Source organism: Corvus cornix, chromosome 18, assembly GCF_000738735.6.
Source record: "Corvus cornix cornix isolate S_Up_H32 chromosome 18, ASM73873v5, whole genome shotgun sequence".
Lineage (NCBI taxonomy): Eukaryota > Metazoa > Chordata > Aves > Passeriformes > Corvidae > Corvus > Corvus cornix.
Window position 1 is genome coordinate 2,375,245 of NC_046347.1, and position 22,465 is coordinate 2,397,709.

The 22,465-nt window shown below is 47.9% G+C and overlaps 1 protein-coding gene across 7 annotated transcripts in view; it reads left to right on the forward strand.

The window, feature by feature from the left end:
• GAS7 (growth arrest specific 7) overlaps nucleotides 1–22,465 on the forward strand; it is an 85,932-nt gene that overhangs the window by 43,963 nt on the left and 19,504 nt on the right. For 6 of the 7 annotated variants that reach the window (XM_039562152.1, XM_039562150.1, XM_039562148.1 and 3 more), the window contains exons 3-8: nucleotides 1,111–1,182; nucleotides 2,740–2,825; nucleotides 6,158–6,211; nucleotides 13,711–13,800; nucleotides 16,363–16,478; nucleotides 21,180–21,254. In XM_039562152.1, the coding sequence (XP_039418086.1) occupies nucleotides 1,111–1,182; nucleotides 2,740–2,825; nucleotides 6,158–6,211; nucleotides 13,711–13,800; nucleotides 16,363–16,478; nucleotides 21,180–21,254 (493 nt within the window). The remainder of the gene's footprint in view (nucleotides 1–1,110; nucleotides 1,183–2,739; nucleotides 2,826–6,157; nucleotides 6,212–13,710; nucleotides 13,801–16,362; nucleotides 16,479–21,179; nucleotides 21,255–22,465) is intronic. The other variant, XM_039562151.1, reaches the window with a different exon arrangement.

The following is a 22,465-nucleotide window of genomic DNA, read 5'->3' on the forward strand; positions in this document are numbered from 1 at the left end:
CTTGAAGCTGCTTGATGCCCAAATAAGCACTGACCCAGGACAGGAGGCCTTATGTGCCCTGAGGGAGGTGCTCACTGCCAACCCTAAACTGTTAATCCTTAAAGGCTCTCCTCCATCACCACTTGACCATGGTCATCCACAATACTGACACAGATGCAGGATTTCAGGCATTGGAAGAATTAGATGGTTGTTGATTGGGATTTTGGAAACAGCAGTTTCAAATAAAGCAGCCAAAACAGTCCTTGGAACTGATTACAGTGATTTGCTTATTTTCTTATTTGATACCATCTGGCAATCAGTATTGTTTAGTTGATTTGGAACTGACGTGCATTCAAAAGGAATGGTGCCTTGGGCTTTCTAGCTGGACTTCTGTGGAGTTGCTGCTCTCACTCCACTGTCTTCTGTTCACAACTTTTAAAAAAAGTTTTGCACTTAAATCTTCTGTCTTCAGCATGTGGTCAAAAAGAATTTTCCATTTAGTGAGAAAATGAGCGGAATGGTTAAACTTCAGAGGCAGCTGAGGGGGGAAAGCAGCAGTAGTCTTTGGAGTGTCACAACTTGTGGGACAGACATTTGCATATTCCAGCTGCTAAGTGACCTGGGTGGAAAAAAGGAGATTTTCCAGGGAAATAGTTTTTTCGGGGGAAAAGGGTGCTACGCTTGTGCATATGTCACTGAAAGCACATCTGTGAGTCACTCACAGCTGCCTTTCACGGAGAGAGCAGGGGCAGAGGCACTGCCAGTGCTTGGTGCCTGTCCCCAGGCTGAGCAGCACGGCTGGCACGTGGCGATGCCTGCAGTGGGCTGCACTTCACTCCACCCGGAAAGGCGGTCAGTGCAGGTGAGGTGAGTGTTCCCAGGCAGTGATCTGGAAGAACCAGTGATGCAGCTTCCAGTCTGCTCTGTCTCCACCCATCCCAGCTGGCAGCTATAGCAGGAAGAGATTAAGGAAGAGAGGGAGTGCAGGGAGGTGCAAGCATCTTCCTCACAGGGTAAGAACCTGGTTCAGAGGACAGTGAGGGTCAGACCCACTGGTTTATGTGTAAAAGTCATAACTGGTATGTGTGCAAAAGCCTCCGTCACCCTCACACTGATGCTTCCCTTCAACAGAAACGACGTGGGAGCGGCCGAGCAGTGTCCCTGGGACTCCAAAGAGCCCTGTGTCACAGAAGAGTTCTGCAGGTACTGTTTGGTGCTGTGCCTGGCCACTGCACGGGGTCAATCTGCTGCTCTGCCATTCAGCAAAGCAAAGCAAAGTGCTGTGATACAGTGGGATACAGCCTTGCTGTGCTATAGAATCACAGAATGGTTCAGGCTGGAAGGGGCCTTAAAGATCACCTTGTTCCACCCCCTGCCATAGGCAGGGACACCTTCCAGTGTCCCAGGTTGCTCCAAGCCCTGTCCAGCCTGGCCTTGGACACTTCCAGGGTTGGGACAGCCACAGCTTCTCTGGGCACCCTGTGCCAGGGCCTCCCCAACTCTCACAGATTTTCTCCTAATCTCTGATCTCAGTCTACCCTCCTGCAGCTTAAAGCAGTTGCCCCTTGTCCTGTCACTCCAGACTCTTGCTTAATGTCCCTTGCTATCTCTCGTGTAGCCCCATTAGACACTGGAATAGGCTCTGAGGTCTCCCCAGACCCTTTTCTTCTCCAGGCTACACAGTCATGAGAGTGTAGCAGAGCAAACGTGGTGGGGCTTTCCCTTCTGACCCATCTTCTGGGCTTTGGTTTCCCTGCCAGTCCATCTTCTGTCTGGGTGCCTGAAGTGTCCACTCAAGAGCTGGGGCAGCTCCTTCTGGGAGCACAGAGGCCAAAAAGTGGCCCAACAAGCACTTTCTCAGTTCTGCTGTCTGACAGGGCAGGGAAATCAAAGAGCTGCAGATGCACATGGGCTGGCTGATGCTCTTCCACGCAGAACATATGCACAGTGAAGCGTTTTAGCATGTGATGGCTACAGGGGTGACCATATGTATCATCTCTGTCTTGACTTGAGGTTGCAGGGAAGCAAGTAACAGAGTCAGATGCATAACTGCACTGAAAAGCACTGGGTACTGCAGAATGACAAAGCAAAGCAAAAATTACTCTAGAATAAAAAGTGTTAAATGTAAAGGCCATTGCTGCCAGCTGACTGTAAATAATGCAGGCTGGAGGATGTTTTCTGTAGAAATTTTCGGATGGATGTCCCTCTTTATTGCTGCAGCTGAGTTGGTAGTCTGCATGAAGATTGTGCATTTCGTTGTGACCAAGGATTTATAATGTAGTTGAGTATCTTGTTTTAACACTACTTGGAGCATTATTCCTTGCTCAGTATATTAAAAAAAAAAGGCAATTTATAGTTCCGTGCATGAACCATAAACATCTTACAAGGCTTGCCTTCTTGACATGAAAACTCAACTCCCTTAGACCAGTATTTTTTGGATGCCAGGTGCCCAGCAAGCCACTCCATCACTCTCCTCCTCAGGTGAATGGGGGAGAAAACTCCCAGCAAAAGGCTCGTGGGTTGGGATAAGGGCACGGAGAGATCACTCACTGATTATGGTCAGTGCAAAACAGACTCCACTCAGGAAAATGTTGAATCTGTTACCAAGCAGATCAGACTAGGGTAATGAGAAATAAAACTAAGTCTTAAAACACTGTGATCTATAGCTGCATATTCAGTTATGGGATTAGTGTTTAAATTTGTGCAATTTTTCATTTGCTATTGGCAGCAGGCCCGCTAACTCTCCATCTGTTCTTACAGTGAATGGCTACTACATCTCTGGGTCCCCAGTACACCAACTCGACTCAGGGCATATGAGCCTCCGAAAAACCAGCGGGGACCCCCAGGTAAGTTTTTGGGAAAAAGCCAAACAGCAGAATCTAAGAATAAATGGGTTTTTATTTAAGTAGTTTAGGAATCCACCCAGAGCAGGAAGTCAAGAAGTCATTTTCTTTTAGAAACTCTCAGATCAGACAGATTTGTTGCATGCAGAATAGTTAGTCTTTGTGTCGAGCTGGTAAAACAGTAAAAAAATGTCAAGATCCTTTGGATTTTTTTTGTCCTATCACTCCTTTCTGGCCACTTCAGTCACTATTAACAACCCTATGAATTTTCCTGCCACTCCAGCCTGAAGCCTGGGCCTGTGTCCAGCACAGTCCTCTCTTTACACTTGCACATCCGCCCATGTCTGTATCTCATTGTGTTTTCCTGCAGCTCCAGCTTTCCCTCCCAAAGAGAGTATTCACAAAGAATTCGTCCAAAGCTTTTTTCTCAATGACTTCATCCACTCCAGCCTGTCCTTTCACAGCCCCTCCTCAGTGCCTCACCCAGCACATCACCCCGAGTTAACCTACAGGATGCTGACCTGTGGACAGTTGGCCTCCCCTGTCTTTGTCCAAATGTCCAGTAAATATCTCTGCACTTTTTCTTGCAACACATCCATACATATCCCTGGGAAAGTCTTCCCCACAGGTCTGCAGATGCAGAACAGGGCCCTCTTCCAGCTCCTCCCATGAAACTCTTTGCTCCCTGCCAAAACACCACCATATGACCACATGACTGCCACAGCTGGTGGATCACACTCCATTTGGGATGTGCTTCCCCACCCTCTGGCGTTTCCCCCCACTGGTCCCAGACCTGAGTTTTCTGTTTCATTTCTGTGTGAAAGGGCTGAGTCCTTTTGCAGTGCAACTCCTGAAATACCGCTGGGGAAATGCGTGTTTCATTGGTGTGCTGCTGCCATGTGAACCTGGCTTGTCTGGTGCTCTCAGTGTCTCCCTGACATTCTCTGTTTCTTGGTTTAAATTTTGTGTTCTCTCACAGCTTGTCCCGCTTTGCCTCAACCCTCTTTCTCACGTGCTGCCTAAGTAGTTCCCTTCAGCCTTTCCCTCAGGTGGTCTGTTTCACCTAGGTCAGTATTTCTGGTTTAGATTCATGGCATTTCTCATGATACAGTGCAGCACTTTGCATTCCCTATTTCTTCTACATCAAACATCTTGTACTGACTCCCTGTGCTGCTGTTTCTCTGAGAAATTTGCCCAGGCTGGAGACAGCGAGCACCTAAACGCAGTCAAAAGCATTTTAGAATCTTATGTAATGCATCACCAGACACCCCTGTCCACACATCTGCTGTGAATTCCTCAGAGAACCCAAATAAACTTGTAGGCTGTGACTTCCTTCAAAAAAACACAGGTGAATCCTTGTGCCAAAAAAAATTAATTTCTCAAGGTATCTGACTCCCATGTTTTTGTAGTTGGCTTGGAACACGTCAGATTAACTGACTTCTGCAGAGCTTCCTTTGTAGCAACATTTGCTACCTTCTGTTTTCACGGTGCTGAGTCTTACTCAAATTCATAGACACCTTTTCAGTCAAATTCACATCTGAGATACCTGAGGAGTTACAGAGTCACAGAATGGTTTCAGCTGGAAGAGACTACAGACCATCCTGTCCCCTTGCCATGGGCAGAGACACCTTCCACTATCCCAGGTTGCTCTGAGCCCCATCCAACCTGGCCTTGGACACTTCCAGGGCTGGGCAATCACAGCTTCTCTGGGCAACCTGTGCCAGGGCCTCCCCACCCTCACAGGGAACGATTTCTTCCTACTATCTACTCTAACCCTGCCCTCTGTCAGTGTGAAGCCATTGCCCCCCTTTTTCTATCACTCCAGGCCCTTGTCCACAATCTCTCTCCAGCCTTTTGTAGGCCGACTTCAGGTCCTGAAAGTTTGCACTAAGGTCTTTCTGGAGCCTTCTCTTCTCCAGGCTCTCTCAGCCTTTCGGTGCCATGCACTGCTTTGCTCGGTTGACTCAACCATGAGCCTGTCGGAAATCCCTGTCATGACTTTTCTCATTCCCTTCATCACCTCCATGATACTTTCTTTCCATTGCTCCTTTATTACAGGTTTTTCCAAATTGAAGTCCTGGCTTCACCCCTGCTTTGAACTAGTTCTGAATCTCTATCTGGCTGCTGGTGGCGTTAATTCTCAGAACAGCTTGTGTCTGCACCCGTTTGGGAAGCTGCTTTTCCTGGGAGCTGTGGCAGCTTTTGCAGAAGAGTCCTTAGTAAGGAAAGCATCTGACCATAAACTCGTGGTTGCAAGAAGCTGTTCTGCACACCCTCAAAGTCTTTTTGGCCTGTCTCTCTATTTCCTTGTGTGTCTTGGGCCATCCTGAGCTGCTTTGCTCTGACTGCCTCCTTGTCTGTTCCTGGCACAGGCTGTCTCCCACTGTGGAGCAGCTCCGTGGCATTGGCCAGGATGCTTTCTTAGACCTGGGCAGCAGCCACCCTGCAAACAAATGCTGGCAAGATCTCTCCAGCAAGCTCAGCCACATTTCTTGGAAACAGGTCAGGGGGTGGGGGGAAAAGCCACAACTGGGAACAACACAGAGCTATGCTGTGCTGGGCACAGGGCCAGACCTTGTTTATGGCTTCCTAGAGAGCAGCTAAATGCTGCCCGTTCAGGTTGTCACAACTGCCACCAAGGGGACAGCAGAACAGCCATGGAACTGCACGTGTGTGGTGCTAGGCACGATGATGCTGCTGCTGCTGCTGGGTGTTGAGTCCCAGGATGAGCACTGGGTGCCCGGGCAGTGGGATTTGGGGTGGGAGTCCTGGCACAGCCCAGTGATGATGCCAAGAGCGATTCACACGCTGCGGATCAGCTGTCACAGCATCTGAGCCCCACCAGTGACCCTGCGACAGGTACAGGGGGCCACTGCCAGCCTGGGGGGACTGTGGGACGCATTTGTGTCCCTGACCCCAGGGGGACACGATGCCACCCTTCCACACACAGACAGGCAGGAACGGTCCGATGGCAGGACACTGCCACCATCGCTGTCCCCAGCAGCGGATGTCACCGTCCCCGTCCCTCTTCTCGTACCCAGCAGGGCAAAGTGCCACCCCGTGGGACACCAAGACTCCTGTCGCTGTCCTCAGGGGGGTGTGACGCCCTCATCCCACCCCCGCCGTCCCACGGCGCTGCACGCCCCGTCCCCGGCTCGGTGCGGCGGAGGCGAGAGAGGCGGAGCAGCGAACTCCCGCAGCTCCCCCTCCCTCCATCCCTGCCTGCCGAGCCGAGCCGAGCCGAGCCGTGCCATGGGACCCGCCTCTCCCCGCCCCGCGCAGCCATGCTGGGCTCCGAGAGCGGCCGCGATGATGCGCTCCGCTTCCCTCCGCAGAGCCCGGGCTCCCCGGCGGCGCCGCGGCGACAGAGCAAGGAGAGCAGCCTGACGGTGAGTGCGGGCGGAGCGGGGCGGCGATCCGCGGGCGGAGCGGGGCGGCGATCCGCGGGCGTTCCGCGCTGAGCACCCCGCGCCCGAGCATCCTCCGCGCGCCGCGTTTCGGTGTTCAAACGCTGCTAAAGCCAGCCAGGCGCTGGGGGCTCTGCCCTGCGCGGTTTTCCGCGGAATAATGGTGGTTCCGCGATGAGCAGGAGGGAGGGAACGCGGTGCCTTGAGAGGTAGCTCGGACTGTGAACCAGGTGTCCTGAAAAAACTTCCTCATCTGATCGTCTTCCCCCCACAACAGCGTCTGTACCGGGAGAAGTACTGAAGAGTTAGAGAAAGACAGACAGCAGACCTGGATCGTTGCTCTGCCGGGGCAGGATCTTTTTTTTCCTCCATCTGTATTTGAGGTGCCAAGAAGGTTTCTTGTGCCAGAGTGTCCAAGTGAAGATTTCTGATGGAAAGTGTAGGCAAAGGTTTTATATTTCAGTGTGAAGTTAATCTTACATTTACTTTTAGTCTTTATAATTTAACTGACTCTCTTTATAATTTAACTGACTCAATGAAGAGACTTTTTACAAGAACATGTAGTGACAGTGCAAGGGACAGTGGTTGTAAATTGAAAGAAAGGAGATTTAGATTAGATATTAGGAAGAAATTCTTGCCTGTGAGGCAGGGAGGCCCTGGCACAGGTTACCCAGAGAAGCTGTGGCTGCCCCATCCCTGGAAGTGTTTGAGGCCAGGTTGGATGGGGCTTAGAGCAACCTGGGATAGTGGAAGGTGTCCCTGCACATGGCAGGGGAGTGGAATGAGATGATCTTTAAGGTCCCTTCCAACCCAAACCAGTCTGTGATTCTGTGTTATGAATGAAAATGTTCTCAGTTGTATGATGTATCTCACTTTACAGACATTAGTATCTTTTTTGTGCTTGGTGACCTCAGCTGGAACACAATTAGCACTTACAGGCTCTTCAGTGCAAGACACAGGATTAAAAACAGAAAGGAAATCGAAATAGATGAATGAAAGTGGCTAGTAATAGAAAGCTTTATTTAAATGGAAATCAGAAGAAATGAGCAGATAAATTAATTACAGCGATAAAGGAGAGGCAATAACCATGCTTGCAGCTGCAAGTATTGGCAGGGTATCAAATCCCTGAGAACAAAAGGAATAGTTTAATATTATACATCCTTAATGTTACTACGAGGAGGAGATTGTTGTCTGCATAGTCACACAGTCGTTACTGGGCTGGGTTGCTGGTGACAGAGAGCAGGGTTGGGAAGGAGCACACACAGGTGTCTCTGACTGAGATGTGGGTCAGCCACTGCCATGCAGGTACAGTGTTCTGGGGCGGGAGGGGGAAATCTTCAACAGTTTTTGGAAAAAAAACACTTCAGTCAGTGATTTTAATTATTAAAATCGGTTGTGACCAATGTTAGTACTGTTAAATGGTATATTGAGAGTGTGCTATGCTTTGAAGTAAGGGTAAATCTGTATATTCGGACATTTTTGCAGAGGTCTGGAAGAATCAGCTGTTGCAGGGCTGTGCTGGCTGGGGCAGGAGATGTGTCCCAGCCCCTGAATGCAGCCCCTGCCTGCTCAGGCTGGGGGGTTGAAGTAAACCATGGGCTGAACATCATGCCCAGAGGGACTAGACATGGCCACAGGGTGGGTTGCACTGGGCTGCATGGCACAGCACAAGAGCAGGAGTGCTTGTTTTTCTGCAATCCCTGCTGCTTATAGGGCTGAGGACTCAGGCTGTTCTCTGAGGGTGGTTTTCCATATTTGCTGGCCTCTGTGCCATCAGGTAACATCTGCAAAGCAAGAAACTGTTTGTTATGTCAGGGTCACTGGGTGTGCATTTCTCCAGCAGAAGCCCAAAGCTTTTAAAGTAGGATGAATCAGATAGCCAAAAATAAGCTAATTTTAACAGCTGTTTGCTCCAAGCCATTGCCTCCATCAAGGCAGCATTGTGAAAAATAAATCTCATATGGAGTGTAAATGTAAAGCAGTGTAAGTGTTTTTGCTGTCTCCTAGGAGGTTCTCTTTGCTCAGTGCCACTCAAGCTGACGTGGGGATGTTCTAGTTAGCAGAGCTGCAGGGCATGTCCTTAGCTTGCTGTCAGATGCTTTTCCTTGGTCTGTAGCTGTGCTCAGGCAGAACCTCTTCTTGCAGAGGGGAATTCTGTGATTAACTTTGCAGTTCTTGGTCCAGGAAACCTCCCTTCAAACCGAAATCCTGTGGCACACAAGCTGCAGACATCAGGTGATGTCCAGCCAAGCTGTTGCTGCGTCATCGCCTTCAGCAGAGGAGTGGGAGCATCTTCCTCAGGATGCATCTGCCTCCTCTGCATCCAAGAAGCATTAAGTAGCCCAGCTTCTGGAAACCCTGAAGGCAGGTGGAGCTGGAGTATTTCCCATCTGCGTGCACCCAACAAGAATAATCTGGTGGTTTCTCTTTGGTCAGTGAATGTTATTCCATTTTTTCTTCCATTTTCTTTGGAAGAGAAACTCCAGCTGGGTGTATCATAGGCTGTTATGAAACTGCAGATGTGTGGTCTGTGCTGGTTTTACAATGAGTTTCAAGGTGCACTCACCTTTTTAAGGCTGGATGGTTTGCTGGCTGATTCCTGAAGTCTCTGGCCATGAGTTGACTGTGGAAGCTGGAGATCATTTACAATAGGTAAGGGAGAGTTAAATGGAGAATGTACAGGGGGATGTCACCTGAGGAACAGAGCTGTGTCGTTCTTGGAAGAGCAAGAAAGCTGCCTGATTATAAGGTATTTCTGAGTGTGGGTTTCTTTCTTAAAAATTCTCTAATGCCTTTTCAGGACAGTGCAGGACTTGGAAAACCAGTGCAGGGTGGTGTTTGGATTGCAGTGTTGGACACATTGATGAACACGTGCTGCAGATGGGAAGATGGGCAGCCTGTGCACAGGAACTTGGGATTTCCTGCTGCTGTGCTCTGTGTCTGACACAGTGTGATAAACACAGGGTTGTGAGGAGCACAGGATGAGGCTGCATGTTCAGCACAGTTTCCCCCTCTGCCCTGGGGCTGACTGCATGGTAGATACTGTCAGAAAAGCCCTGGTTTGGCAGGGGCCTGAACAATCTCTGAACCTTTCTACAGATAGACTGAGTAAAGAGGGCTCCTGCACACTTTTGGCAGAATCTTCCCTTTGAAATAGGAAGGAATCAGTGGATTTGTTAACAGTGAGGACTTGAGTTGTCTGTTCTTACCAGCTTCTTACCCTGCCAGCACTAAAACCCCAGGCAAACTCATGGTGGGAATAGCCTGGACATTTCTGGGCTTCCCTGTCTGGGGCGAGTTCAAGCTGCCCAAGCCTGAGGCTGTGCCCAGGCTCTTCTGAGATGTTCCCCAGCCTTTGCATTTGGCTGTTTTACCCAGATGGTTCCATTTGCCACATGAACTCACTTAGTGGAGTTGGATGCTGTACTTTTTGGGTCTCAGCTGAAACTGTAAAGAAGATACTGAAGTGAGGCAAACTGGCACATCTGTTCTATGTTTAAGGTGCTGTGAATGTGTAGAAATCAGAAAAAAAAAGTGCATTTTTAAGTTGAAGAAATAAGCAAAACTGTTGCCCTGCTTACTTGCTTTAGCATGGCACAGTAAGTTCGCCCTCTCTCTGCTCATTTATTCATGTTGTGTCTAATGTAGTAAACGTGTAGTTGATTATCTACACTTTGATCAAATTATTCTTGTTTTATTCATGTTGCTTGGCAATGTCTCATTTACTGGTGAGTGGTGGCAGTGACTTCAAAGCCTGTAGAGACTCTGAAATCCAGGAGATTAATGTGCATGTCCAACCCAACAAAGTTTGTTACTCTTGTGCAAATCCAGTGCATTCACCTGGCTCCCTGGATCTTTTCCTCTTCTGTCACCCTTTTGTGTCTCAGACACAATGAAGAGTCACCTACAACACAAACAGCTCATTTTACCATGACTGCCAATGTACTCATGGAAAATAGGAGCTGGAATATTCAGCTGTTGAGAGTATAATTACATTTGCTCATGATCAGTACACAGGCAAAAGTATTTTAATCCACTGAGTTTGGCACACAGCTATCAAGAGAAACGCATCAATTTGTGCTGCTTCTCTGACCCCCTGTGTGTGTCCTCCACCAAGCTTTGTTGTCACCATGTATTTTTCCTTCTCTGACTGTACCTCCTGTCCTCTGTGATCCAGTGGCTCTCAGACAGGTTTTCTGGTGCCACTCCTGGCCAGTGGCAGCCGGAAAGACAAGCTGCTGTCCTCTGGCAGGTTTGCTCAGCTCTTCCTTGGGGTTTCTCCCTGCTAGTGTCTTTGTTAATAATTTTGCTTTGTTGCAAGCTGACAACAGCCATTATGTTGACAAAGAGGCCGTGTAAGAAGAACTTAATATCATGGTGAGGCTGATTATCACCTCAGCTGTCCCAGTGGAGCTTGTGAGAACTGTAATGCAGGTCATCACACCTTGTTTTCTCTTCATGTTCTGTGATTCCATCATTATCTGAGAGACATGTTATAATTTGTTTTGTTTCTGACTGGCAATTACAGCCGTAATAGTCACCTTCTGCAAGCTTTTGTTAGGCCTTGCTGGCAGGTCAGCAAAGTGAAGATATTCACACTGCCACAAGTTTGGATTTGGAGCTTGCATGGAGCCTAGCCAGCTCTCAGGGATGTGAGCCAAGTGTGCTCTCTCAAAATTAGTGAGGGCAGTGGTCCTTTGCATGGAGGGAGTGTCACTGTCCGTGGGACTGATGGAGCTGTTTAATGCTGTCAGACATCAGGACATCATCACGAGATGCTTTGGCTGACTTTAGCATCAGTCAGCTCATCAGTGGGACTGAGCTGGTGAAGCAGAATGCTTTTTTTTTCAGCTCTCTTTGCTTTTAGAAGCAAGAAAAGGAGCATTTCAGAGGGAGGATTGGGAGGGGGGAATACCACGCTGTTATGCCACTACTGCTCAGTGCCAGACTGGCGTTCCCCTCCTGCTGGGAGATCCTGAGAGGTTTTAGAAGTAGTAGGAAATACCAGTCCAGGAGCTCTTTTTTAAGTATAAGAAATCTGTGGTAATGAAGGAAAGATCACAGGATTACCTATGTAGTCATATGTAATTTTTAGTAATATTTCTAGAGTTTTGAAAATTTTCATGCCCCCTGCTGGGACTTGGTGTAAAAAGCTGTGAGTTCTGTTAAGTCCTGTTTACCATGATTTTTTTTTTTTTTTAAGATTGCAAAAGCTTATGCATTTTAGCTTTTTAATTCTGGCACCAGTTCCCTTTTAAAAGTGACCAAATGGCCTAGACCCAAATGGCCTCATGACTCTTTCCAGACAATTTCAGCATCATTTCCAGACAATTCAGTCTTCTGGGAAGTGAGGAATACTTGACTTATTCCTAAAACTTTGAGCCTGATGATACTCTCTGAGAAACACGTGTATTAACCCTACTCTCATCACCTGCTGACGTGCATACCCACTGTTCCTCTTCCTGCTGCACTCCTGGAGTTCTATCCACTGCAGTGGGACACTGTCACCAGTCCAGCCTAGGACCAGTTCCAGTGGTTGTTGCTTCAAGACATTGAGACTCACTGTCACATCTCTAGTCAGCAGCTTCCAACTGACACAGATTTAGTTTTTGTGAAACAGGCACTGCCTTTAGCAGGGAATAGGAATTCCCCATGCTGTTCTCTTAGCAGATTTTTAAGCTGAAGGGTTCAACTCCTGTGCCCCCCACTGCAGATCCCCTCCCTGTCCTGGTGCGCAGTGCCACGGTGCAATGATCCAACTCGAGATATTCTGTGTTCCTCTGATTCTGTGATGCCCAGTCTTCTGTTAAAGGCTGCAGAATACCTTAGGAGGTGCAGTGGTTAGAGCATGGCCATCCTGCTCTGAACTGAGCTGAGTTCTGTGACTCCTGAGGCATGGCTCTTCTGATGGGGAGCACAAGGCAGCCGGGAAGGTGTTTGCAGTGCTGTCTGTGGTTGGGACCCTGTGGCTGGTGGAGGCTGGCACTGTCTGGAGATACTGGCTCTGTTTGGAGGTGCTGACTCTGACTGGACATTCTGGCTCTGACTGGAGGTGATGCTGGCTCCCGGGGTCACCAGTACGTGGCCACTGCCTGCAAAGCCCAGATCTCTGACCTGCAGATCAGTTTGGAGCCTGATGGGAGCTGGAAAGGACAACGCGTGGTTTAGGATCTAGCTGAGGTGACAGCTGAAAGCACCATTGGTACAGGGTCCTCAGCCTGCTTTGGGATGGACTTGGCAAGCTCTGGGCAGATGATTTAAGTGGAGCAAGCCCTTGCACTATGACAGGACAGCTGCAGAACCTCCAGCCTGGGTTCCAGCAGAACCAGCGTGGGTTTGTAGGAGCAGCCTTGTATCAGCTAAAGGTTTTGTCTGCTTTGCTCTGGCATGGTGAGTTTGCACTGTGTCAGCACCCACATCCTCTCTGATCCTCTCTGAGTAGCCCAAAGGCAGATTCACTGCATGTAAGCACTGCCTTTGGGTCTGCCCATGCAGCTGTGCTAACCCGACCCACAGATTTATGTATGGATTTCCTGTGAGCATTAACTGATCCAAACAAGCCCCCACCCCCACACAGTTACATCTGTGGGTCTCCCATCCCCAATATCTCTTGATCCCCTGATTAATACCCAAATGCTCTTAGTGTTCCCATGACCCTGTGGGTGCACTGAGACGGGCTGATTTAGGGTACCTGCCCAGCAGGGATTTGGGGTGAGAATACAAACTGGCACTGAGCTCTGACTCTTGCTCGTGCTTCCTCTGGAAGGCTTGGCTGTGTCCAGGGTTGTTCTGCAGTAGCTGTCATGCTCATTGCCTTCACTGTGCTGTTTTCAGTCTGAATATTCCACCGTGATAACTTCATGAGCACTTGGGCTTCTTTATGCTGTTGTTTAATGACCGTGTGATGAGTCCTGTCTGGCAGATCGCTGTGGTTTCTGCACGCTGAAGGTTCACTGACTTCAGAGAGCCCCTGCTCCTTTCTACAGAGAGCATCACTTCCATCTGAAAAGGTCTTTGAGATAGATGGAAGGGCTGTGTGCTGAAAAAATAACTCCTTTTTCTGTCATCCTCTAGGAGACTGGCATAGCCAAGGGTGTTTTGCAGCGATAGTGCCTGCAGTGCTCTCTGATGGTCACTGTGTTTCTGTGCTCAGGGTGTTTCACATCAGGTTTTTTACCACAGTTTTTAGGGATCTGGGAGAACTCCCTGCATGGTGCTTTCCAAATCCAGTAGGTTTTCCTCACATGAAATGGGTAGTTTATTTCCCTCCGAGCTGACACTCCTGCTTGCAGAGAGTAGCTTCTGGGAATACTTAGCTGCTGTTTCCATGCAACAACCAATTTTTCTTCACTGCCATGCATTCATTGCGGATTTTCTGATGGGAAGCATGTGGATATAACTTTTTATTTACATATTTCTCATTAACAGCTAAATTTCTTTACCGTCTAACTCTCCTTTTTTTTTGCCTTTTTTTTCAACAGATCAACTGTGTGACTTTCCCCCACCCTGACGTAATGCCAGAGCAGCAGTTGCTGAAACCTTCAGAGTGGAGCTACTGTGATTATTTCTGGGTAAGTAGGCAGCCAGCCACATGCCACATGCAGCTCCAGAGCTTCCAAGAAAGTGGAATAAACAGCTTGATTTGTGGTACAAGGTAAAGAAGAATTTGGGCTGAGATACACTGTGTTCAGAGAGTACCAGGGAGACTGGGGATGCCAGTGAAGATCTCCTGGAAACATCTGACCACTCTGAGATGTGGCTGATTATCAGAGGAGTGTCCAGAAAGGCAAGGACAGTTCTCAGGAGATGGATTTGGTCAGGAAATAAGGAGGATGTAGGACAAGCCACGTGTCTCAAAACACCACAGGCAAAAGGGCAGTGCAGCCAGAGTGGGATAGAATCCCAGAATCCCAGACTGGTTTGGGTTGGAAAGGATCTTAAAGCCCATCCAGTCCCACCCCCTGCCAGGGGCAGGGACACCTCCCACTGTCCCAGGCTGCTCCAAGCCCCAATGTCCAGCCTGGCCTTGGGCACTGCCAGGGATCCAGGGGCAGCCACAGCTGCTCTGGGCACCCTGTGCCAGGGCCTGGCACCCTCACAGGGAAGGATTTCTTCCTCATATCCCATCCATCCCTGCCCTCTGGCACTGGGAAGCCATTCCCTGTGTCCTGTCCCTCCATCCCTTGTCCCCAGTCCCTCTCCAGCTCTCCTGGAGCCCCTTTAGGCACTGGAAGGAGCTCTGAGCTCTCCTCAGAGCCTTCTCTTCTCCAGGCTGAACAGCCTCAGCTTTCTCAGCCTGTGGCTCCAGCCTAGTGGCCTCCTCTGGACTCCAACAGACCCACAGGTCACAGGATAGCAAGGTGGCTGACAGGGAATGTGAATTCAGTGTTTCCCAGAGCACGAGAGCCAGGGGTACACATGGAAGCAGCGGGTTCCCCTTCTAAAAGAAGCAGATAGTTGAAAACTTTTTTGTTAAATTGTACCACTCCCTCCATGGGATATTCCAGAGGTCAGGTAATAAATGCATTCTTTGTAGGGTGAGGCTTGTGAAGGACAGGCCTATTTGTAACTTAAGTTGAGTAGTTCTAATGCAGCCTGGAGCATTGGAAGTCTTCAGTGGGAGGTTCTGTGTGTGCCCTCTTGTGCTCAGGTCTGTTTTCAGGTTCCTGGATCACATTAAAATGATGTCCTTGGAGTGTGGAGCTGATAGAAAAAAGCCTTCCAGTGGAAAACTTGCCTTCCACTGGAGGATTTTTCTGGGCGGTGAGAGGAATACTACGATGGAATCCACAAATAACTACAAAAGGAGTCAGAAATGAAGGTTTTAGGAGTCTTATGTGTGTTTTCAGTAGCTATTGAAGCGTTTCCATCTTAAAAAGTGTCAGCCTTGGAGGCCCAGCAGCATGTCCCTTTGTGCTTGCTCAGTGCTGATGGCAGGGACTTGCTAAAATACACATTTGAAAACGGTCACGTTATCACCAGATTTCTTCAGTTTCTTCCAGTTTTCTGATCCCCATGAGCCCTAAATCATTAATGGCATACAGACTGATTTTCTGCATGTGTCTTACAGAGGTTCCTGCCCTGTTTGGTTCTCCCCATTTGGGCTCAGCCACTGTTTGGTTCCATGGGTTGGTCACGTCTTGCTTTCAGTGGAACTCTACTTAAAGTTTCCTTTCTTCTTGCAGACTTTTCTCCTCCCATAACTCTGCTCGCAGGAATTTCCTCTTTGGCCTTGTCATCCATGGTCTGCCCACAGCTCTCTCACCTTCTTCCATCATCTCCACTTCTCCCACTGTCTTGGCCTGCTGGTGCCTGGCAGGGCGTCCTGCCAGTCTCCTGCTTTGATTAATCTGGCATTTCTCTCTGGCTAGTTGTGCAGCACATGGGGGATCAGAGCAGAATCCGCAGCGCTTAGGGAAGTGTTCTCAGAGAATTTGTTTGTTGGAAGAGGGTAGGAAATGAAATTGGGAAACAGGAGAGAGAAAAGAGGCAGCAGAGATAAAACTGTGTTGGTCCTTGCAGCAGCACTGAAGCCAGTGGAACAAAGGGCTGTGTAAGAAACAGACAGTCAAGAATGGGGTGTAATCTGTGGGACAGGTTGCTGGTTTGCCTTGTTTTACAGCAGATCCGTGCAGACTGGCTCTGTTTTTCTCAGTACAAGTCAGAGTTGACCTTGGTGATCTGTTAAAGGCCTTTCAGGGCTGCTTTGCCCCTGGAAGGAGCAGCACTGTCCTCCCCTCTGCCCCAGGAGTTCCCTTGTGCTGCCTCCAGGATTCCTTCTCTTGGCAGGCTGAGCCCTTGGGGCTGAGAGCCCTTGGGGCTGACACTTAGCAGTGGTGTTACCAGCTGTGAAGGGTCATGGGCAGAAATGACAGCAGAGCTGCTGCTTTGGCCCCCACATCATCCTTTGCTGGCCAAAGAGAATTGTGAAGCTTCCCTTTTTAAATTAAAAAAAACCAAAAAGGGAGTAAGAGGAGCAGGAGAGTGTTGGGCTATTTCTTTGAGAGGGGCTGAGGTGCTGTAGCCATCAGCTGCTCTCAGGGGAGGGTTCCTCAGGCGCCACTGCCAGGAGCCAGCTCTTTGTGGGTTTGGCCTCCAAAGCTTTTTGTTGAACTTCCTTTTATTTCTTTCAGGCAGATAAGAAGGACTCACAAGGGAACAATACAGTGTCGGGATTTGAAATTCTTCTTCAAAAGCAACTTAAAGGGAAACAAATGCAGAAAGAAATGGCAGAGTTTGTTCGAGAAAGGTAACGAGCACTTTGTTATCCAAGTAAATATTTGTTGAGATTGTTTTTTCCCCAATTTAGATATTCCTTAAATACATTAATGCTTAATGCTTAAACTGCATAAAGGGTATGCTACAAATTCTTAGTGAACATTTAATATTTCTTTAATGTTCATCCACACTCTCCAGTCTTCTCCAGCTCTCACTTGTATCTCGTGCTCTGAGTTGTATTGCACAAAGGCTGTCTGTTTAGAGGGAGCCAAGAAGGTTTGAACCTGCAGATTCAAGGAAGAAGCATAGACAGGAGAGAAGCAGAGTGGAGATGATATTTAGAAGGGAAGTATTTTGTCTGAAAAATACAGGAGCAATTTGTTCGCATGGAGCGTAGGCACAGTTTCCTAGAGGAAGATGTAAAAAGACATCACTTTGGACTTAAACTTGGTTATAGAATCATGGGATGGTTTGGGATGGAAGGGACATAAAGATCATCTCATTCCAGCCCCTTGCCATCTACGTGTCTGGGAACACCTTCCACCATCCCAAGCTGTTCCAAGCCCCATCCAGCCTGGCCTTGGGCACTGCCAGGGATCCAGGGGCAGCCACAGCTGCTCTGGGCACCCTGTGCCAGGGTCTCCCCACCCTCACTTTCTGGTTTCTGTAGCCTTTGACATAAGGCAGTCCAAGAGACAGCTCCAGTGTGACCACAGGTAGAAGAAGGGACCACCTGGCACATTAAAAATACAATTGAAAATAGGCTTGCTAAGGGAGAGGATGGGAAGGCAAGCAGAATTGTGATAGCCAGGGAAAACAGGGGGAAGCTGCTTCAAAGGAAGTAATATATAATGAAATTTGACAGAAATAAAGACAAGATGCGTTCAAGAGGAAGGGAATGTTGGTGTGAGATTAGAGAGAGCAGGGAGAGCAGCTCTGACACTGCAGGGAGGCGTGTCTGTGTCCTCAGCAGAGGAGGCAGCAGGCATGCTAGAGAGGAAAGACAGAAAAGATTCACTGAGTGCTGGAAACAAAAAAAGGTTGGGAATTGAGTGTGAAGAGGGTCTAGATGGGAGTTACAGAAAGATTAATGCATTTTTCATCTGTTTGTAAGAAAGGATCAGGATTGTTATGTGTGGAAAAGGAGGAGGATGGTGTTGAGGTTATTCATGGAAATATTGCTCAGGCCATCAGAGGAACATCTACATTCCCAGCTAAGAGGGCTGAAATATTGATAAAGTTTTCATGATGACCATCAGGTGCCTTGGGGACCACAAGACCACATTTAACTGGGAATTTTCATGTCCAGAAAAATTCTCTTTGTACCAATCAGCCTGCTGGAGGTGAGATTCAGACAGCTAATAAAAACAACAGAAAGCTGGTAAAAGACATGATAACCAGATTTCTTCATCAAATATCCAACAAGAGGGAAGCTAACTGAAATTTAGTTTATCAAGTAGATGCTTTTACAGGAGCTTCTGGTATATTGCAGTCTTAGACTGAGCAATTATTTGTTCATTCAGTTCTTGTTGACAGAGGTAGGGTTATAAAAGTCAAATAGTCTCAGAACTTTAACTTCAGTAAGACAGACCTCAAGAAAGGGAGGAAAGTGATGAATAAATAAACCGAACTGAAAAATCCAGGGTGTTGGTGTGAAAGAAGGAGTTACTTTAAATCAGAAGTAAAAATCAGGTCCAGCATTTGCATTCAGGGAAGGACTCCAAAACAGCCAAAAAAATCTGCAGACTGCCCTGAGAAGCACCAGGTATAAGAAGCAGTGTTTCCATTAGCAAAGGAGCACTGTCTTAGTCACTTTTTAATTAAGCTGTGGTATGTTTAAAAAACATAGTAAGTTAAATAGCAGATTATTTAGCTTCCACCATGTTCAGCAGATACATGTATACACCTTTCACTGTTTGTCTGCCACAATTTGTGGAAGAATTCTGCAGTTTCTTCACTACAGGAAAAGCAATTATGCTTCTGTTGTCTGATAATTTCATGGTTCCCTCCTAATCTGGAGAAACAGTGTAAAAAGACTCCCAGTCAGTCTTCCCACAGTGACAGTTGTGTAGCTGTCTGCCAGATATCCTCCACCACCTTTCCTCCCTGTTCCCCCTGTTGTCTTAATCTATTTAGTTTCTTCTTGCATGGCAGTCACATCAGATCACTTTGCCTCCCTTTGTAGCTCTCTACTTTTGCTTCATCCTCTATAGTATGTCATGGCTGAAACTGTTCGAGTGTGGGCACACAAAGTACTTCTTTCCAAAAAAAAAAAAAAGAAGTAAAAAGGGAACAGGAAATAAACATCCAGACATCAACTAGAACTAATAAAGTCAGAACAGTATGGGTCAAAATGCACTTAAGATCTGTAATGCTTCTGACTATACAGGGAGTGAAATCCTGAAAGTTTTCAAACAAGTTAGTGGAAACAAGACTTGGAAGCTTTTTTTTGTTAGGAAGGTGGAATTACTTCCAAACAGCTACGTGGATTTCTGGAAATGGGACTCAGGACTTCTGGCATGTTTGTGTTTCACGGTCACCACAGTCCAGAGTTTGCAGTCTGTCTGTATCAGGCAAGGTCAAGGGGCAGATTTTTGCCCCTCTTTGAGGTTTATCTTGGGTTTTAGCCCCTTTTGGCCACAGATGGTAACAGGAAGCCAGGCTGGGGTAGAATAATTTATTTCTTCTATTCGGGCTCTTCAGCTGTAGGCATTTCACCTTTTTCTATTTATCTTTTCCTGATATTCCTCCTTGCCAGGCAGGCTGCCCTTTTCGTAGTGCCATACATTTGCAGTACAAGTAACACTTGAAATCCCTGAAAAAATCTCGGGGTCTAGGCCAAAGCTGGAACCAGTGAGGAGCACTTCCATCAAAGCCAGTGGCTTTACTTGCCTGGTACCACCTTGAGGACAGGCACTGATGGCAGCAGACATAGTGTGTCTGATGTGCAGTTGTGAAATCATGAGAATCATGGAATCACAGAATGGTTTGGGTTGGAAAGGACCTTAAAGCTCATCCAGTTTCACCCCTCCCAGTGCCAAATTCCAGCAGGAATGTAGTTCACAAGGAAGGCTGTAGACTAGAGCTTTGGCTGGTAACTGAGCCCAAAGCAGTGAGCCTTGGCTCTGTGGAGAGACATTTGCACCTGCAGTATTGCTGACCTGTTCTCTCTTTCCAGTCCACAGGAATTGTCACTTCTGAGACAAGATTAGTCTCATCCTGAAGTAGGTCTTTAAAGTATGTTCAGTGAGATGTGCCTGGATAAAGCCCTTTTCATAGTGAGGTCCTAACCCAGTGTAGCCTTAGATGCTGGACAGCTGCGTTTGTTGGTCTCGTTAGAGCAGGTGTGGGGAGCTGGCTGGTTTTGCCCTCCTGGGAGGGGGAAGAAGAGGACCCCCAGCTCCTGGGTAAGGTCTGTAGAACTGTGTCACACCAAGCTGGGTATCATCCTGGGCCTCAGCCAGCTGCATCCCAAGCAATTGCTGGAAGTGACATCCCAACCAATGGCTTTGCTGTGGAGCTGTCAGCTGTGGGACCCAGACCTGCTCCCTCCCCTGAACTCCTGCAAGAGTAACGACAGAGTGGCACTTCCCCTCCCACACATCCACCAGGATATTTTCAGCAGCCCAGAGCGTCAGATCTCTCTCAGCTGTCTCAGGGGACCCCTTTTAGCTGAAGTGTGCCCCACAAAAGTGCGCTTGCTCAACTGGCTACTGCAAATGGGCTTGCCAGAAATACCCCACCTTCTGATGTCTTTGTGGACAGACACTTCAAAGCAGGTTTTGTCCCTGCTTGTGCATAGTTGGCACAGAATCAGGAGTTGTTCTACCTGGGGGCCACAGGGCTCTCTCAGAAATGCTCTGTTGAGCAAGCTGTGTTGAAAACCAGCAAACAGACCACTGTTTGCTCTGCCTGGGAACATGGGCACCTTGAAATTGTTTCATTGGGAGCAAAACTCAGGGAAGACAGAGATGGGTTTCAGGCATGATGCCCATCACCTCTGCACCAGCAGCTGCTCATTCCTCCCTGCTGGGCAGTCAGCACCTTGTCCTTTTACCCCACAGCTGCACTCCTTCTTCTCCCTGCAGTCATTCCCTTCCCTCTTCTGCACCCTCACCACTGGCAAGCTCAGCTCCTGTTCCTGGTGTGCTGAAGACAAGGACAGGGCAGTGAGTGGGGTGAATGAGAGGAGGGGGCTGCACCGGCCACATGCTGGTGACAGAAGCCCCTGTCACATCTCTGCCATGTCACCTTTGCTTTGTCACCTGTAGCAGAGAGCAGGAAGCAGTTGGTGTCCCTAAGAAAGGTGCAGCCCAGCACCCCAAATCTCATTTGCATTTTTCCTGGATCGCCGCATTCCTTCATCTTTGCCTCAAGGATGTGCAGCCTCACATTTCACAGCAGACTGAACCACGTGCTTCTGGCTTTGCAGACAGCCCGTGTTGCACAGCAGAAACACTCTGTCCTTGTTATTTGCTCTCCAGAACTGTAGCTTCTTCATCTAATTTTGTCTCACATGCCATCCTGCATATAGCCCTGCTCTTGCCACTGCATTTTTAGCATATGGGGGGAGAAGACGTGTGCTGCCAAGCCCTGGAGACTGAAAGGAAAATTCCTGTGGCAAAATCTGTTAAAATGCAGAGAATTTCTTCAAATTATGTGTGTGGGTTTCTGCCTTAAAGCTTACTTACTGCTGTCTTTTTATTTTCTCTCTGTGTGTATGTGAGTGTAGGATAAAGATTGAGGAGGAATATGCTAAGAACCTGTCCAAACTGTCTCAGAATTCCTTGGCTGCTCAGGAAGAAGGGTAAGTGTGTCTCTGTGACTTTCACAGAAGACAAATTTTAACATAAAAGGCATTTCTCCCACGCAGGTACATGTAATTTTCCCCAGCTCTCCCATTAATTAGAGGTTTATTTAGATTAGTACCCTGGGTGTGTTGGGGAAGATGGAATTGCTTCAGAGTTGTTTGTTTGTTTTTTTTTTTTTAAGTTGTTAATGAGACATTTTTTAGGAATATGTGTATAAAATGTCACCTTTCCAATCAGGTTTGTATGCTGTCCTTGTTGTAGCCAGGATTAGCATGTATATGTACTAAACTACTTTGTAAATGGAAGAATATGTAGAATATATATACTACTGAGAGTAGATGTGTAAGGTCAATGCCAGTACAATCAGTGCAGCACAGACAAGAGGGAGGATGAAGAACCAGAACTCTTCTCATCAGGGTTCTGGCCCTTCAAGAAGAGCAGCAGACTGCCCCTTATTTACAACATTTTTACGCTTTGGAAGTTTTAAGAAGACATTAGGCAATGCAATTCAGACTAAATTGCAGTTCTTCAGTGATAATGAAAAGGCACCACTCCTGAGGGATCAGAACTTGGTAGCTCTGTCTGTTTCAACACAAACCCTCTAAGCACTGAAAGCCAGAGTTGGAAATGACTGTCCTCACTGACACAGTGGTTTTCTGCCAGTACTGAGGCTCCATGAGGTGTTTTGCTCAGCTTCCAGGAGGCAAGGACAGAAGTTGCAGGAGGCTAACTGGGCTGTTAGTGCTCTAAGCACCTACAATGACAATGGTTTCTGTCCTCCTTTCTCCTCAGGGGTGGATGCTCAGCTGATCCTAGCAAAGCTAAAACCACTTTCCTCTACATCTTCCTTCCGCTTTCTGTTATCCCCAACAGGAGAATGAGAGAATGAGTGATAAAATGAAGGGGAAGGAAACTAGGGGAGAGTAGGTGAAAAGAAAGGGAATGAGTACCCAAGCCTAAGTGTCAGTAAGAACTGGGCAGTGGGAGAGGATCTCAGGGTGGGTCTAGGGAAGGAGAAATGCTGGGAGCACTTCCCTGGGTGTATCTAAGTTGTTTAGCTGATGAGCACCATATTTGAGGACTCCAGTCCTTGGAGCAGTGTCAGAGGTGACAGATCATTAGTTTGAAATTGCAGATGACAGGCGATTTTTCAGGCTATCAGGAAGAGTCAAATCTCATTATTGTTGAAAAGGGGATGGGGAGGAGA